This window comes from Miniopterus schreibersii, assembly GCF_964146895.1.
Source record: "Miniopterus schreibersii genome assembly, chromosome: 1".
Lineage (NCBI taxonomy): Eukaryota > Metazoa > Chordata > Mammalia > Chiroptera > Miniopteridae > Miniopterus > Miniopterus schreibersii.
In genome coordinates, this window is record NC_138101.1 from 26,550,066 (window position 1) to 26,568,705 (window position 18,640).

At 39.6% G+C, this 18,640-nt stretch overlaps 1 protein-coding gene across 1 annotated transcript in view; it reads left to right on the plus strand.

The window, feature by feature from the left end:
- The window catches only part of GABRB1 (gamma-aminobutyric acid type A receptor subunit beta1), a gene marked incomplete at its 3' end in the record, with an annotated part of 293,372 nt that overhangs the window by 268,355 nt on the left and 6,377 nt on the right, over positions 1–18,640 (plus strand). The window contains exons 6-8 of the mRNA XM_081150128.1: positions 8,274–8,411; positions 8,519–8,671; positions 11,542–11,786. Coding sequence (XP_081006254.1) covers positions 8,274–8,411; positions 8,519–8,671; positions 11,542–11,786 — 536 coding nt within the window. The remainder of the gene's footprint in view (positions 1–8,273; positions 8,412–8,518; positions 8,672–11,541; positions 11,787–18,640) is intronic.

Genomic DNA, 18,640 nt, shown 5'->3' on the forward strand with positions numbered 1-18,640 from the left:
TAAAACTAATATAACATTATGGTATCAAGTCAGCTCCAATCTAATACTTTTATAGTGACAAGTAAATAATATTTAACATGGACTGTGAATGCATTTTAATGTATTTAATATACTGTGCAAAGGTGTATCCAAAAGCAAAAGTGCCCGGGGTCTAAAAGTCCTTAAATGGGGATGGTCTGGTATAGTCAAGGATTAGTGGACCAGGCCATGTTAAGCAATCAGATATGAAGGAGCAGACTCTAGAAAAGTCATTCTGAGAATTTACATATTGGCCACACATAGGGGATGCCAAGGCTTGACTGGAATGGGGAAAATCTGAGAATCCTGACTTAGTTCCTGGTGCATAAGGTCCTAGGCCTGGCTGGAAATAAGGGGGACCCTTAAGGATCCAGGAAACATGTTTGGACTCTAAGATTCCAAATTTGAAGGACATGATGGAATTCCAAATCCGTTGCTGCTTAATTCCTAAATTGGTCAGGAGTGGCTCAATGACCAGAGCAGGAGTAACTTTGGGAGTGAGTCAGGACAGGGAAAGGAGCCAGATAACTCAGCGGGAGATGAGCCAGGTAGACATGGCGGCTTCTCAGCTTGAGACTCCACACTTCAAGGGGCAGAAAAGTAAACTGGGAACTACCAAGCAGAGAAAAGCTTCATAGACTGCGGATGTCCTGGGAAAGACCAGAGCCTGAAGAAGGGAAAAATAAAAGGGATCGTGAGAGGTGTCCTCAAAAATGGGAGGTGCTATTTGTCGTGTAGAAAAGATACTGGTTTTGTCCTCTGCTAACACGAATGGTGAATGCTGTCCCAGAAGATGAACTTTTACTTATTATAAGGACATGCTTTCTGATGATTACCTAAAATCCTAATTAACTATTGAGTTGACTAAGAAAATAGTGAGATGGCCATCTCTAAAGATTGAGATGAGGCTACAGCTGCCACAAAGGGAAATACATTTTACTTAGGCTCACTCATGGATTAAAAGCTTAAATTTCTACATTATCTAAAACACAACTAAGTACATATGGGGGGTTGTCAAGGTGGGTTGTCAGGTAAAAGCCAAAGAGTAAGTGAATCATTGTATAGATTTGTACTTAAGGGTTTTTGATGCTGTCAAAATGCTTTAAAAATCTGGCTTCCATGGTTTGCTTGCTGCTTCTTAGAATATCATGGAGATACAGATATGAATGAGAAAGGAATGTCAAATAACCTTTAGAATAAATGTCATTACAGATATGGAGCCACTGGAAGGATTAGATCCAGTTGGCTTTCTTATCCACAGCTGAGATGCACAATTACAAATGTCTAATAACCTTGTCATGGAAGGGATCTACACAGCTACAGGAGCAGAGATAGTGATAAATTTCTAATATTTCTGCCTTCATGTGGGAGGAGTAGGAGGAAATGGGGAGTGGCAGACAACTGAGGTTATTTCAATGGGTCATTTTCTAACCACAGCTGAAATGCTGATCACGGAAGGAGACTTGACTTGGGGTGGTGAACACACAATACAATATACAGGTAATGCATTACTGAATTGTATACCTGAAATATAGTTTCATTAACCAATTTTATTAACCAGTGTCACCCCAATAAATTCAATTTAAAAAGAAAGAAAAAACAAAAACAGAAATGCTGATCATGAGTGTAACTTCAATTAGGTGCTAGTAATGACTGATGTATTCAGGAAGGGAACACGTTGGCTCCTATAACTGCCCATCCACTCTCCACTCTGCATTTCTTGTTTGCCAACAGCTAAAGGAGAGGGGGAAATCTCTGTTCTCCAATGTTTGAACAAAAGTCCTGGATTTCTCTAGGACTGGACCAACGTGGGTGACATGCCTATTTATAAGCAATTAATTTGGCTTATAGGGGGACTGCTATAAACTAATTGTCTTAGACCTGGCTGTTGCCTAACCCTGAGCCAGTCACCATAGCAAAACACCACAGAGGTGATATTTTAATGATTGGCCTAAGCCAATCAAGCCCCACACATAAATTTGAGATGAGGCTACAGTGGCTCCACAAAGGGAAATACATTTTACTTAGGCTCACTCATGGATTAAAAGCTTAAATTTCTACATTATCTAAAAGCCAGCTAAGTACAATTTTAGACCATCCTCCTAGCTCTATTAAGCACAGCGGGGAGTAATTTTTATTCCCAGATTAGAAAATGCATCCTAAATAGAGTGTTTTAAAGAGCAAAGAGGAACAATAATATCCAGATACTTCTGCATTTGTACTAGCTCCATGCATCTTTATCTACTGACATCAACTTAATTTTATCTGTACTTTCTGCACCACTAAGAAGTCCCCAGGGACTGAGAGGAAAATTTGAGAGCTTCTATGTAGTTATTGTTGCTAGGAAACAGCATCCTTGGTATCCAAGTGTTCTGGCTTTGAGACACTGTGTGAAGTCACTGGTTCATAAAGGAAAACCTTTGGTAAATAGGTTGTTTAGGTGAGAGTAAATTGATGTTCTCTCTCTGTAGCAAATGTTCTTGTGTAACCTTTGAATAATAGTGTATTTCTAGGCCTTTATTCTTCCCTTAGAATCCAGCTGCCATTATTGCTCCCATGAGAACTCAAACTTCTGCCTGAAATGAAGTGAGCATTCTTTTTTCCCCCCAAATCATCCATAATTATCTCAGTGCCTTGAACACTAAAGCCTAACAGGTTTTAGTTAAACAAAGTGCAAGTGAGCTCGGAAATCTAGACCCAGACCACTGACTATACAAACTGCTGGATACTATTAAAATCTGCATTGATTGATAGCCAAATTCAGCTCTTTGACTGTCCATGGCTTGAGGTGCTGAGCCACCCTTCACAGGTGGGAGACATTGAGGAGTGCTGTTGTGACTCACCCACTGCATTTGCCCCTCTGACCCCCTAACTGCAAACCATCTCTGGACTCTCAACCCTCATTATTGCTTATATGTTTCTCCTCTAGGATTTCATAACTCAAAAACCAGCTTGACGTGTAATTTGTCACCTAGTTACTCAGTAAGCCTAAAATTAACAAGCAGCTTTTTCCATTTCCTTGGTGCCCAGATCCACCTATAAGCCCTTTGTGAACAGAATCATCTTTATCAAGGAATAAATCTAGCTCATGAATGCTACCAAATAAATTACCTATATCAGGTTACTGGTTTGGGACAAAAAAATTTAGAATTCCAAGCAGCAAACAGTCTTCATGAATTTATTGATTCAAAAATATGTATGGGATACTTACTATAAACAGAATATGTCCTAGGCATGAGGAATTTTTTTAATGAATAAAAGAATGACCTTGCTTTCATAAGTTTATAATATAATATAACATAGTATAATAATAATATACAATGGAGATGACAAAGGCAGAGGTAAACTCAAAGTTCCGTACACAGATGAAATATTTGCATTATAAAATGTACTGTACAACTGACAGGATTCCATCAGGAAAACAGAAACCACTCAAGGTTTTCCAAAAGGGAATTTAATCGAGAGAATTGGTTACAAAAAGGGGAATGGCTGGAAAAGCAAAAGGGTGCAGAAGCCAGAAGCTGCCAGCGGCCCTGTGCTGGCGCCACGAGCCTGAAGCTGCTGTGATCCTATGAGATGCTCTGCTGGGTGTCTGTCGACTTGCCTACAGAGTGCTGCCCCTTCTCCAGCTGTGAGAGCCTGGAATCACTCCACTGCCCTGGCACCAATCACAGCAACTGCGACACCACCACACTCCCAGGGCGAGATCCAAGCGCCTTTCCTCCCCCTTCCACCTTCTAGTCTCCAGCCAGTTCCTCCAAAGGGCAGCATCTAACATGAAGCCAGAGAGACAGGGAGCTGAGGACCAGCAGTCCCGAGCAATGTGTAGAAAGCAAGATATGAGGTTCAGAAACATCAAATGAAAAGCTGGCACAAGCCGCAACAGAGGTTTTAATGTAAAGCTCTGGTAATCCCAAACCTGGAGCAAATAACTTCCCTAGAAGAGAGGATGCATCGATCCAGTTTCTGTTGCAGATAACAGGAGACCATTTGGCCAGCTTAAGCAGAAAGAGATTTAATACAGAGAAGTGGTGCTTATGAAATTAAAGGTCTAACATAGTAGGCTCTAGGCTGGGCCACTGGAAATGACTCCCAGACCACAGTGCAGACTGGCCCTCGCAGGGGGCTCATAGCTCCACCACAATCAGGAAGCTGGGGTTGACTTGAGGACCACAAAAGCTAAAACCAGAATGCCAGGTTCCAGAGCCACCTACACTCTATCAGTTGCATCAACAAAATGAGTGCCTCAAGCACCACCTCTGACATCACTTAACCTGATCCAGGGAACTTAAATCATTTCCACAACCTTAGTTGCGAGGGAATCTGTAGTTTGTATCTTTCCCAAAGATGAGAGCACATGCTAAAGGAAGCCAATCCACACAGTACCTGCCACAGAAGGAATTTTGTGAGATATATGATATTTTAGATGGCAAATGTCCTCTTGGACAAGAGCCGGGCCAGTTTTATCCACCCTCAGGACTTTTCCACCACCTGACACTTAGTCAGCACTCAGATATCTGTTCGAGGAATGAGTAGAGACATGTACATGGGTGATACCTGGTTGTCAAGTTAAGTTTGGTAACACAAAGCCAGGAGTCTTGGTAATGAGAAGCAAGAATGCAATGTTCTACAAGCTTTATTGGGTACTGACCATATGCTAGGAGCTTGCTACATACGCTGGACGCTGAGGTACAGACAGGAATGAGGACTGGTCCCTGACCAAGGAACTCAGAGCCTGGTGGGAGAAGGACAGACAAGGCAAGTGAAATTCCACATGGTTTCGTGCCTTGTTCAAGGCGAGCACATCGTCTAATTGATCAAAGGCGATTGTGGGCAGGAAGCGCTGTGAGTAGTTGCCGTGGGTACCTGTCCACGCTTCTTCCTGCACTCAGTCACGGCCACCTCCTCGCTTTGCTCTTCTCAGCTCGGTTTCTCGTTTGCATGCTGAAATGTTTAAGGATGTCACAGTACCTGCATATATTCAACTTTCCCCTGTAAATTGCTGTTTTCTTGCTACAATTAAGTTGCTCATATTGTCAACTTTATGAAGTAAATCGGTTTCCCTCTGACATCGGCCTCCTTTGTGTTCTTCACCCTGTATATTCATCTCACTGCCAGGCAGGCCTGCTCTAGCCATCGGGCCAATTCCCCTGCAAAGCCACCTCTAATTCCCTTAGGCCAACACTTTGCTGAGACTGCTGTTGGACCATGAGATCCTGAAAAGCAGGGCTAAGCCTGTTCTTAGGCACTCTATATCCTTAGTGCCTAGAATAGTGCTTGACACACAGTAGGCATTCAAAACATGTGTAGTGGGATGTCAGATACATATAGTTTCCATTGATTTACCTTGCCGGTTTAAAGGTGATGGTGTCCTGTGCTTCAGCAGGAGTCCTGATGGATGTCTAGGAAGACGAGAGGCTGAGTCCAGAGTTGTCCATGGCAGCACAGAAGAGTCAGCAGAGCCCACGTCCTAGAGCTCAGGAAGGGGAAGTGAGCGAGCAGGTGCCTCTGCTGGGCAGCACATGGGCCCTGTGTTCTATCAGCCCTGTTTTTACTGCCTACTACAAAGGGGACACCCCGGGCCACCAATGTAATGACAGAGGCATAAAATGTAGGTGAATCCAGCCCCTAATTGAGACAAGGGCAAAGGCTGGCATTTAGGCTTTGACCTGTAAATAGTGCCTCTCTCCACAGAGAGATACTGGGTTTAAGAACTTTCTCCCTAACAAATACTAACAATTCAAATATTCTATGTTGCCAGCTAAAAGAAAATTCACATTCAGTCTAGCTCAGAATAGGACAGCTATTGATTTGTGAAATGTGAGGAGCCTGTCAAGAACCTGCCTGAATGAAAGACCACCCCAGCCCAAATAAAGTGAGCAAAGAGTAAGAGATAGGTGAGTGAAAGACCCACATTCAGATCAAGTAGGGCAAGAGGACAACTTTAAATCTTGGGCATATTGTCTTGGCTCCTTAAAGGATTTTTTTAAAAAAAATAAATTGTATTTATGTTGATTCCATCTGTCTTTTTGAAAAAGCTTTCTTCTCACGCCATCTTTCTACATGGATGATGTTGGGGCATTTTTCATCCTTTAAAAACGATGCGTAGGAAAAATTGCCCCTAGGCCTGGCATCAGCACTTCTTCTAAAGCAATTGGTTTGTTTCCTTCTCATGGACACTGAATTTTTTAAATGATCTGATTGTGTATTGATAGAAAGACACTTTTATGGCTCTGAAGAGAAAAAGTTCTGAATGATCCTGAAAGCTCATTTTCTCCTTCCTGGCAGAGAGCAGACTCAGTAGATCTGAATTAAGTGGAAAGAAGCACAGGCCGGTCCCAGCTGCTGGGCTCCTAAGGCTATGCCTTTCTGACCAGGCCGCCTCCTCCCCCAGGACCCTCCATTATCACACAGTCACACAATCAGGCAAATGTCCATCCGGTTCCATAAAAAGCACAGCATTACAGGCGCAGCTCTGCTGTACTGAAATCTTGCCACAGTGCACTCAGTCCACCTCTGACGAGCCTTAGCTGTAGAATAATGAGAATTTGGGGGAAATTTGCATTGCACTACGACTCTGCTGGTGTGTTTTTCTCGAATACACTCCATTCTTTTTATTTCCTATGTCACACGGGTGCTGTGTATTTGAAACCTCATTGCTCACATGTAGAAAATACACAGGATTCTAGAATTTTTTTTTACCTTACTTTTATTGTTGACATTATTATAGATGCCCCCCATGGCCCCCCCTTTGCCCACCTCCGCCTGCCCCAGCCCCCTCCCCTGGCCTGCCCCACGCTGTTGCCTGTGTCCATGGGCTATGCATCTAGGTTCTTTGGCTCCTCTCTTCACCTTCTTTTATCCAGTCCCCCCAACCCCCTCCCTCTGACAGCTGTCAGTCTGTTTCATGTATCCATGCCTCTGGTTCTGTTTTTTCGTCAGTTTACTTTGTTCATTAGATTCCACATAGAATTTTCTTGTTTTTAATGTAATGTTTTGATTTGTTAATATATTTCCATGATTCAAGAATTAAAAATATTAAGATATATATATAGTGAAAACTTCCCTCCCATCCCTATGACCCATTAACTTAGACCCCCGAGAGGAAATAATTGTTAGTGTGTTATCTGACTCTCCATAATTTTCTTGTACATACACAGATACATATAAATGTATTCTTGCTTTTCCCATATTTTTCACACACATGTGGGCCTGTTATAAACATTATTGTTCTGAACTTTGTTTTTGTTGTTTTAATTAAAAGTATTTTTGGAGAGTTTTCCATATTATTTGTCAGAACATCCTCATTCTTTTTTATGGCTTTAATATTTTTTATTTGAATTTTAGAGAGAGGAAGAGAGAGAGAGAGAAACATTGATTTGTTGTTCCACCTACCTGTGCATTCATTGGTTGATGCGCCATAATTTAGTTAACTGTTTCTCTATTGAGGGGCATTTATATTGCTTCAAATATTACCAGGCCCGGCCAAGCATGACTCAGCGGTTGAGCGTCGACCTAGAATCCAGGCGATCGGGGTTCCATTCCCGGTCAGGGCACATGCCCGGGTTGTGGCTCGGTGGCCAGTTGGGGATGTGTAGGCGGCAGCCAGTCAATGACTCTCTCCTTGTTGATGTTTCTCTCTCTCCCTCTCCCTTCTTCTCTATGAAATCAGTAAAGATATATTTAAAAGTATATATATATTATCAAGAACTCATATAGTTCTTAAAATTTTCACCTCCATATTAGAAATAATAACAGTATATGAATAAAAGCTTGCCTAATTTTTCAAAGAAATATATTTTTTAATGCCTCAATCATTTAATGGATATGTGCAAATTTGGCCTTTCATTATACTCCATCTTTCACCCTTTCTGTTTCCCTTTTAACAAATACGTGCTCAATTATTATTATTGCACTGGTTTGTAAATGATGCATAATAAAAACCGACGCCCAGCCAACCCCGCCCCCAGTCTAACCAAAGAGTGCTCATTGGTAAATACAAGGAGAACAAACATGCAGCAGTGATATCAGATATCACTGAACGATCACAGAACTTATGTCCACTGAAGCCAGGTGCATCCATCTTCTCAGTGCAGCTCCCAGCAACCCATCCGAAGTAGCACTCATCATGGGACCTATGTGGGATCCTGGTTTAAAGCACTGTCATCTTACCATCACTTGCTGGGAATTTTCTCTTCAGCTCCCAGTCTTACCAGCTGAACTCTATTTAACTATGCTGTGTTTCTTGGTTTCAGATGGCTATACCACTGATGACATTGAGTTTTACTGGAATGGAGGAGAGGGAGCAGTAACAGGAGTAAATAAAATTGAGCTTCCTCAGTTTTCAATTGTCGACTACAAGATGGTATCCAAGAAGGTGGAGTTCACAACCGGTGAGGATGTTTCCCCCCAAATAAACTAAGGGCCCTGTGAAAGAAAGAAGATGTTTTCAACCAAATGATGATCTGATTTTTTTTTCTGATTTTTTTTTTCAACTCAGGTTCGTATCCACGACTGTCACTAAGTTTTCGTCTAAAGAGAAACATTGGTTACTTCATTTTGCAGACCTATATGCCTTCCACGCTGATTACGATTCTGTCCTGGGTGTCTTTTTGGATCAACTATGATGCGTCTGCAGCCAGAGTCGCACTAGGTAATGCATGGCCAGCACCGCAGAGAGCTGGTGGGATTTAGCTTCAAACAAATAACCAGAGTTTGGAATTACAGGCAAGGGCCTTCTCTCGTAGCAAGCCAAAGAACAGGATTAACATAAGAGTGCTGGGTAATAAGCATCTATGTGTAAGCACTTACAGAGTGAATGTTTTACAATGTATTATCTTTTCAGCATTTTACCAAAATTAAAAAAAAAAAGATCTTGGAGGCCATTCAATACTATGTAAGTGCTTCTTAGAGTCTTTTTAAAATTTCTTATTACACTAATTTTTACTAACTGTCTGATGATTTTCTCTTCAGTCCCTGCTTTTTACAGTGGAGAATCTTTACAAGGTATTATTCTCAAATGGATTTGAAGGAAGGTAGACATCATGACTATTAACAAGCTATGTGGAGTGTTGGGAAATACTATCTCTAGAACATTAACTGAAGCTAAATCTTACTGATCTGAGTCTCCCTTAAATGGAGCTGATCACACTTGACAAGTCATCAGCTGTATTAATGATCTGTGATCAGCACAGAATAAAAATGGTTTCCTTCCTGGAGGAACAAAATTCAAGATTAATCTTGCCATGGTCGAGTAGTTGCTGCAAGCTGGAAGGCTATATTTGAGATTTTAAATTGTTCCTTGGAAAGCTAGAATGTATAAGGTCTGTTTGATGAATCAGAGCGTGTGTGGGTCTGTCTCATTGTTTATCATAGAGCCATTTCAGTTGTCACTTTCTGGGGCTTATACACACACACAAAGACACACACACGCAAGTATAAAATTTCTGGCTAAGCTGACATACACATCTCTTCTCTTGAGATTACTGAACTGGGTAAGATGACCCGCATACCCTCTCCTACCTAGGCTAATTGTCACCTCTACAGCTTATTTCTAATGACTGAGTACCTAAAGCTCACAAAGTCAAGTCAAGTGCTGGCAGTCCCTTATCAACATTTGAACATTCCAAGACCAAAGAAAGTAGACAAATAGTTTATCATAGCATATGTATGTATCTGCATGTTATTTGGATGTGAACATGAAGATGTGTATGCTGTGGTTAAGGAAACTCACTGGGTGATGTCCACAGCAAAGAATAACAACTACCCAGGCTATAAATTGTGGTTCTCCTTGCACTTCCATCCTCAAAGCTAATGCTATTTTTATTAGAGATGTCAGCATGTAAGAATGCTGACTTATCCTGTACTTTGAAATGTAAAACCTGTGATATTTTAATACTTATCTAAGTAAAGAAGACATTCATTTACTAACCTAGATTGCTTAAAAAATTTAAACCAAGGACTAAAAGCAGAAATGCGATTAGTGAACTTGTAAATGAATTGTTTCAAGCTCATTAGCTAGAATTATACTAGATGAAATTTAAAATTTTATTCCAACATAAGACCATTCATGATGGCATTTCATATTAGTATAGCACAATTGAATTTATCACATATCTAAACCACTTTAATGTTTTTTATGGTAATCTTGACTTCCTGCTTTATCTGTTCTCCTAAAAGTTAGTCAAATCAGGAATCTATCTAGAATAATCTCATTGACAAATGAGTGCTAAACTAGTTTTTCCATTTCCATTTCCTACCATCCAGACACTTTGCCAGTTTTCCTTTGTCTGTAATATTCATTTCACGTTTTCTGCCTTTATTTTTAAGGACTGCTATCAAGTTTCAGGTTTTTCCTTTTCATCTCTCTGCTTTTATTTTAAATGCCTTTGTTTAACAGCTCCTTGCTTTTTTTGCCCCTCGCTGGGCGATCTACAGCAAAATAACCAATCTCAGAGTTTCTCTTTATTCAGCTATAAAACGGAAATAATATACCTGCCCTATCATACTCAGCAAGCTGTTACGATGGCCCATAAGATAATTCATAACAAAGTGTTTAAAACGATAAAACACTAAACAAACATGTAATATTAGTATTACAGCACAAACTCTCTACATGAGATTCAACTTCTTTTACACTTCTTATTTTTTCCAGTTACCATTTCATCAACACCAAATATTTATTATGCAGCTACACAAACGTTATATGGTTATCTATTTAACAAAGTAGATAATGTGTAATCTTCCTTTTAAGAACTTATTGCCTTAAACTTCTTTAACAAATCCAAGTTGAATTTTTTAAGTAGTCTTTGCTTGGCTCCAAGGAACTAATTCATTCTTGATTCTGGAATCAAGAAACTAGAGGTAATATCTGAAAACCAAAGCAATAAGATTTTATTATATCTAAAAAATACATAAATCAAATGCTTAATGCAAGTTATGAACTTTCTTATATGCTTCTTCTTTTAGTGTTATCTCACTCAATTTATTTTAAAATGTAATACTGCTATTTTAAAATGTAATACACCTTGTGACGTAGGTGTATTACAGATTCTTGGAATGAAATAGGTTTCCTCAAACTGGTCACCAACTTTCAGCTTGGTAGTGGCTGCTGTGGGGATTAGTATCACAAGGACAGGTTTAGAAGGGAAATGAGATGCTGAAAGAAGGAAGAAGAAAGATGTAGCACATAACAGAATGAGGGATATTTGGCATTAGTCAGTAGGCATATCAATGGTATTTTCATATGCTTTTCCATCTACTTGTCTTTTTTCTTGGTGCATTATTTTTTCATGGTTTTTAACTCTCCATTAATGACACAGTCCCACTCTGTGATTTGTTTATGGACTACAGAAGGAGTCTGCAGTCCTGTCTTTCAAAATGTTTGCCCTTTCTGCCCAGTGATTTATTGCATTACCGCCATCATCCTCAGGCTTCAATAAGGGAATGGCATCTGTCCTCTGAGTCTCAAAAAGAGCAACTTAACAAGTGTGTTCAGCTAAGCTGTGTCTTTCTGATTCACAGGAATCACCACGGTGCTGACAATGACAACCATCAGCACTCACCTCAGGGAGACCCTGCCAAAGATCCCTTATGTCAAAGCGATTGATATTTACCTGATGGGTTGCTTTGTGTTTGTGTTCCTGGCTCTGCTGGAATATGCCTTCGTAAATTACATCTTCTTCGGAAAAGGCCCTCAGAAAAAGGGAGCTGGCAAACAGAACCAGAGCGCCAATGACAAGAACAAACTGGAGGTGAATAAAGTCCAGGTAACATGCTAAATATTCCTAACAATATTCTCCTGAAATTTAGCAGCAGCATGTGCTCTCGGGGCTCCAATAATAGAAAAAAAAATTTGGTTTATTTTTAATAAGGCTCAAGCAATCTTTCATTTTGCATATTTGATAACTGAGGATGGAAGAAGTTAGATTCACGTTTACATAGATTAGTAACATACCTGGGCCTAAAATTCAACCTCAAGTTCTTTATTCTAAACTACATAGATATAAAACTGTATGCAAAAGAATAATTCCAGGTCTGCTTGATAAATAAATGAGAACTAAAATGAATAAACTCTGCTCTTAGAAGTGGAAATGAGATAATATAGCACAGTGGTTACAACCACAGACTGGAATCAAACTGCTTGGATTCGATTCCCAGCTCTGCCACTTGCTGGCTTTATAACTTTAGGCCAATCAACCTATGTAGTTCCTCATCTAATGTCAGTTTTCAATGTCATCATCCATAAATGTGTATTATTATGGTATACCTATATCACAGAATTGTTATAAGAACTAAATAAGGTTTCTTTTTTTATATTTAGTATTTAAAACAATACCTGGAACATAGCAAGTACTCAGTAAGTATTAGCTGTTATCATTATATACAAAACACTGTCACTCTTTTTCTTTTTATTAGTAGATCTTATGACCTAAAATGCTCACTGGGTGAAATTAAATTAAAATTAATGCAATTAATGCACCATTTATTCTTTTAAAACATCTACTTCTATGCCATTTTCACTAGAATCAGTTTAAAACTATGTACATTGAAATGCCATATTCACTACAAATTGTTTTCAAGGTGGCACACAGGGTAACAACTCAAATATCCATTCATTTAACCACTGTTCTCAGCACTGGGGACATTACTCGGAATGAGACGAAGTTTCTTGCCCTCATGGAATTCAAATTCTAATGTGAGAAAACAGGCAATGTACACACAAACCAGAGTCAAGAGGATGATTTCAGGTAAAGTTATGTGCTATGAAGAAAGTAAAACAGAGTAATGAGGATGAGAATGATTTCGTTCAGGTTCAAGGGAACAGGGAACTTTGATCAGGTGATCAGGAAGATATCTCTGAGGAATTATCATTCAGAGACCTCAGAGATAAGAAGCAACCATGCCATGTCCCATCTAAGCAAAGGCAATAAGCGCAGAGGCTCAGAGGCAGGAATTGCTTGGTGTCTTAAAGTACTGAGAGAAGACCAATGTAGCGAGAGCATGGTAAGTGAAAGAGAAATAAAGTAGTATGAGATGTGGCTGGAGAATCAGGCAGAAGCCAAATTAAGAATCTTCAAGGTGTATCTTCATGCTCTTTAGTAGGATCTCAAATTTGGACAAACACTGTCAGATAATTAAAAATTACAAGCAAAGGAAACATACAGACTCAGCCACATGGTCAAAATGCAAAGCAATGCATTCATTAATTTTTATTCTTTTTTTTTTTTAAACATATCTTTATTGATTTCAGAGAGAGGAAATGAGAGGGAGAGAGAGAGACAGAAACATCAATGATGAGAGAGTCATCAATCAAGCCCACAACCGGGCATGTGCCCTGACCGGGAATCGAACCCTGATCGCCTGGATCCCAGGTCGACGCTCAACCGCTGAGCCACGCCCGGCCGGGCTAAATTTTTATTCTTGAGTGAAACACTATGCTGGATACTAATGGAGAAAGAATAGGCATGATACTTGCCCTCTACAATCCTCTAATCTTGCTGGGTAAGAAAATTATACTTATATGAGGTGACTAGAATATCAAATGAGACAGGATGGCATTTATTTTGAGGAATATATCTGAATGGAAGAAGCTTCCCACTGTCTGATTGCAACCCTAATATCTTTAAAAGTACTTTAGCCATAGTTTTCAAGGCCACCTCTTTTCTATTCCCATCCCCATCTCAGTTGCCTGTAACCCTATTAGCTGGTCTCTGCATAGCTTGGAATGTGTGTTAGCTGCTACATCATGGGGGAAGGCCCTACGTAAATAAAGTGGTATAGTTCCACTGGGAGGGAAATTCAGAAGGTATGAACTGGATAGACACTGAAAAGATAGGTAGAATTGGGAAGGGAAAAGGGAGGAAATGGCCTTTCAATTGGCTATGAAAGCAATGCTCTATAGAGAGTAATTAAATGGAAAGGTCAAGCAAATGGAAATCTATTTATTCCAATAAAATAGAGGTTATAAAACAAACTTTAACCAAACCCTTTGGGGCATTTGTCATGATTCCACACCAGGATATAAGAACTTTCTAAGGTGCTAAGGGAGAAATAAAGGCAGGAGGAAAGTCTCATATATTATATCATATCTAGACATATTATATATATTGCTCTGAAAAGGACTTAGTGACTGGCTAATAAATAATTTAAATGTTCCCACCTAGCCCGGCTGGATGGCTCAGTTTGTTGGAGCATCATCCCGAACACCAAAAAGGCTGCAGGTTCTATCCTTGGTCAGGGAGTGAAGGGGGGGCAACCAAGCCATGTTTCTCTCTTATCTCTCTCTCTCTTTCTCTCTCAAATCAATTAAATATATATATAATATTTTTTAAATGAACTATTGATACATGCAACAACTTGGATAGCTCTCAAGGGAATTATGCTGAGTATAAAAAGCCAGTCTTTAAAAGATCACATACTGTATGATTCTATTTATATAACACTCCTCAAGTAAAATTATAGAGATAGAGAACAGATTAGTGGTGGCCAGGAGTTAGTGATAGGAGGGGGTGTGTGATTGATTATAAAGGGATAGCGTGAGGGAGAGCTTCGCAGTGGTGGAATAGTTCCTATCTTGATTGCAGTGGCACTTATGTGAATCTACACATGTAATAAAACTACACGTATCTATACACATTCTACACCAATGTCAGTTTTCTGGTTTTGCTATTATACAATAGTTAACTAAGATGTAATTAATGGGAGAAACTGGGTGAAGTGTACATGCAACCTCTCTGCTATTTTTGAAACTTTTTAGGAATCTACAATAATTTCCAAAAAAAAGTTAAAATAAAGACCAGAGGAAAAGATTAATAAGATGCATGAAGAGATGGAGAGTCTCAGGGGAAAAAAAGAAACTATAAAAAAGAGCCAGTGGAAATTTTATTTTTCAAATTCTATTTTTCAAATAGAATTGAAAAACCTTCTTTGATGGATTAGCACCAGATTTTATACAGCAGAAGAAAGGATTAGTGAAATTGAAGACTACATTGGCCTTCTCTCAATTTTTTCACTGTACCAGTTCTTACCGTAAATGCTACTACCTCAAGAGATGCCTTAGCTGACACTTCTCTGTTGGGTTATATTTGATACCCTTATTAGTCATCTCATGGCATCCTGTGCCATTTCTCCATGGGACTTATCACAGTTGTGAGTATATGTTTATTTGTGTAATTATTTTTAATGTCTCTCTCTTTATTAGAGTGCAGGATTCCCAAGGGGAGGCACTCTATTATGTTTATTGCTCTTTCCTCAGCGGATGGAACAGAGAAAATACCAAATAAGTACTTGTGAATGAATGAATGAATGAATGAATGCTAAAGAGGCCTCCATTCAAGATGAGTTCTTAGATACCACACAAGGTTTTGAGGGGTACATCATAATGTTTTACAAAATCCTTACATATTCATAATAAGTAAGAAAAAGAGACCATATCCCACTTTAGCCTCTGCTTCTGATTTTCTTACCATTTTTATCACTTTTCTTTTTAACATTTCCTAAAGCATGTTTTATATCAACCTCTGTTATTCTTTCTGAATCACACTGTCCTATGACTTCAGATAAACATAATCTTCAAAGGAGTGTCATGGTTAAGATTTTATAAACTTCTTCATATTTATATGAAATAATAGCACAGTGTTACCATCTGGGGCAATTTATAATCATCCTGCAGCTCCTCAGCTTTTCCAGATCCTAACTGTCTTGTTCTCTTCTAAAGTCAGGCCTCAGACAGACAATGTGTCAGTAACAGTGCACATGTGTTACTTCATCTGTTCAGTGTATCATCTCCAGCAGTTTAGATGATTATGCAACCTGTGTGGTATTTTAAAATGCTATCCCTGGTTGAATTTAACAACTAGAAAATGATATGTGATTTTTCCTTTCATTTAGTGGTTGATCTTCTTTCTTTTTAGATACTTGTAAACAGTTGAATTCAAATGACATACATGCTGTGGTCCCAGAGAACTTTCGTCTGAGAGATCCCTCACATTTGCCTTGGTACCCTGGAGCATAGAGTGGCATTGATCATTTATTACACGTTACTTTTGATGGCCTTAGCTGGGCAGTTATGTCAAGGGATAGCTGTGTTGAAGCTCAGAAGTGCTTGCTTTGACTTGATTTATTTTGCCACCAGCTGCACTAAAGCATCTTTTTAGATGAGTACAGATGCTGAATCCAGACATTAGGAGAGTTTCAACCTCCAAGGTGATAAAAGCTGTAATTCATGGGCCCCTCGGGCATCATTTGAAACTAGAGATGGTATTTAGAGTTTTGAAAGACACATTTCACAATACAAGTAGGCTGTAAGTAAGCCACTTCTGGTTCTGGGCCACTTTTACACTAACCTGGAACATACGTGGTTGTATCTGCTGTCCACAATGCCTGCCCATTTGCCAGTTGATCCACCTAAGATTAAATGGTTGCTGCATAGATGGTGTGGTCAGAGATTGATTCAAAATCATTCTAAGTCATGGAGGACATGGGTAGAATCTGCCAAAGATTCATGCCAAATGTGCAGTTGCAATCCCAATAGTCAAGAAATAGAATTTTCCCTTAAATTAGATATTGATACTGTAATATGGGCTCTTTTCTCCCATTTTTATTCTGTGGTGAGTCATCTACATTTTAGACACCTACACTTTTAGACAAATTTGTAAATGCAAATCAGTTTTGTGTTATGACTAATTCCAAGATACAAAGTGCATCATGAAAGTAAACAGCTCTCTCCTTAAGTCTAACTTGGAACATCGAGATATCTATATAATGCCTTTGAGCCTCGGCCTGGAGGCCCCGTATCACTGCATCGCCCTCAGGCCAACCAGGCCACTTCCCTCAGCCTTTGATGAAACTTTAACTATTTTCACATAGCATCTTGGATCCTGAAGAAATCTGTGTTGACAATTCATGATCTTCTTTGGCCCTCAAATCCCTGCCCAAATCAAATCTGGCTTGGTTCACTTTTTGTCCTTCAGCCTTTGATTAATTCTATCTAGTTTCCAGGGACAGCGAACAAAAGGACAGTGTCACTGGAGCAGAGAGGTCAAAGGACAGAGTGGTAGGAACAGAGGGCAGAGGTGCCTGTAGGAGCCAAATCATATGGAGCTTTGTGGATTTATTATTTGTCTTGGGAAGTAGCTAGAAGATTCAAACAGAGGAGACGTGATTTCTATTACATTTTAAAAGGATCACTCCAGCTGTTCTGTAGAAAAAATATTAGAGGGTTGTATGCCTGAAAAGAAGATCAGTTACTCAGTGTCAAGAAGTGGTCAGAATCAGGCTGTTTTCCAGAGTAGAGCCATTAGGATCTGCCAATGCATTGACTGAGAGAAATGAGGGAAACAGGGAAATCCAGGATAAATGTATCTACCTGAGCAATGCTCTGGAAAATGGCCAGTTGTTTCATTTTATCTTCATTTTTATCTTCTCTACTTCTTGACTAATATGTGCAGTTGTTTAGATTGAGGTAGGTTTGTGCTTAACCTTCTATTGCTTCTAGAAATATTAAAGTTTCCACTTCTGCCAGTAGTTGTCAAGACGAGCAAAGAGATATGCAAATCTTCTCCAGCAAGCCTATGATCCCCTTTGCACTCTCCCTACCGCCCCCCAGAAAGGTTTTAGGAATTCGAGGCCAAGGGATTGAGGGTTGGCAGCCCCAGTGAGAACAAATGAGTGACAGCAAGAGCGTGACTGTGGCACATTATAGCAGTGGAATGGCAGGTGGGAGCCGTGGCTGTGTGGCTGTCCGCCCTCCGTGGGGAAGGCAGCCATCCCCAAGGGCAGCTTCACTGCGCAGTCTGTGGCCAGCATCGCTTCACTCGGCTCCCTGCCCGTGCTTCAGACCCACTTAGTGATTATGAATCTAGTTGAATCAGTTAGCAAGAAGGAAATAAGTTTCTGTCTGCAGAGTAGATTGAGCCCGGAGGTATTTCTCAACAGGGCTTTAAAACTGCCACTGAAAACAAGATTATATTTTATTCCAATTACACTGAAATGAGTTCTGCTATGTTTATATATTGAAAATATCCGGAACAATTAAATTCAGTGAGTGGCAACATTTTTCACAGCCTAAGGCACTGATGGGGAATATTGAGGGCAGAACAGGGTGAGAGAGTGAGAGGGTGGGAGGAAGGATAGACCCAAGCTAGAAAACGAATTGCATGTTCGCGTAGGGTTTCTATTGGGAGATAAAATACAGCCATCGGATCAATGTTGACTGGACTTTAGTCATTTGAAAACCACCCTCATGAATTTTTCCTTACCCTTTCTATCACTCAGGGTTCTTCAGAGAAACAGAACAAACATACACACAAAAAGAGATTTATTTTAAGGTAGTGGCTCATGTGATTGTGGAAAATGGCAAGTCCGAAATCTGTAAGACATGCCAGAAACTCAGGCAGAATTCCTATATTACAGTCTTGCAGCAGAATTTTTTTTTTAATCTGACCAATTCTGTTTAAGATGTTAAGGTTTCACATAGTTTCTCTCTATTTCATTTTATTTTTATTAAGGCATAATCAACACACAACATTATATTAGTTTGAAGTACGCTATATGATTCAATATTTGTATATATTGTGAACTGATCACAAGCCTAGGTAACATTCGTCACCATATATATTTA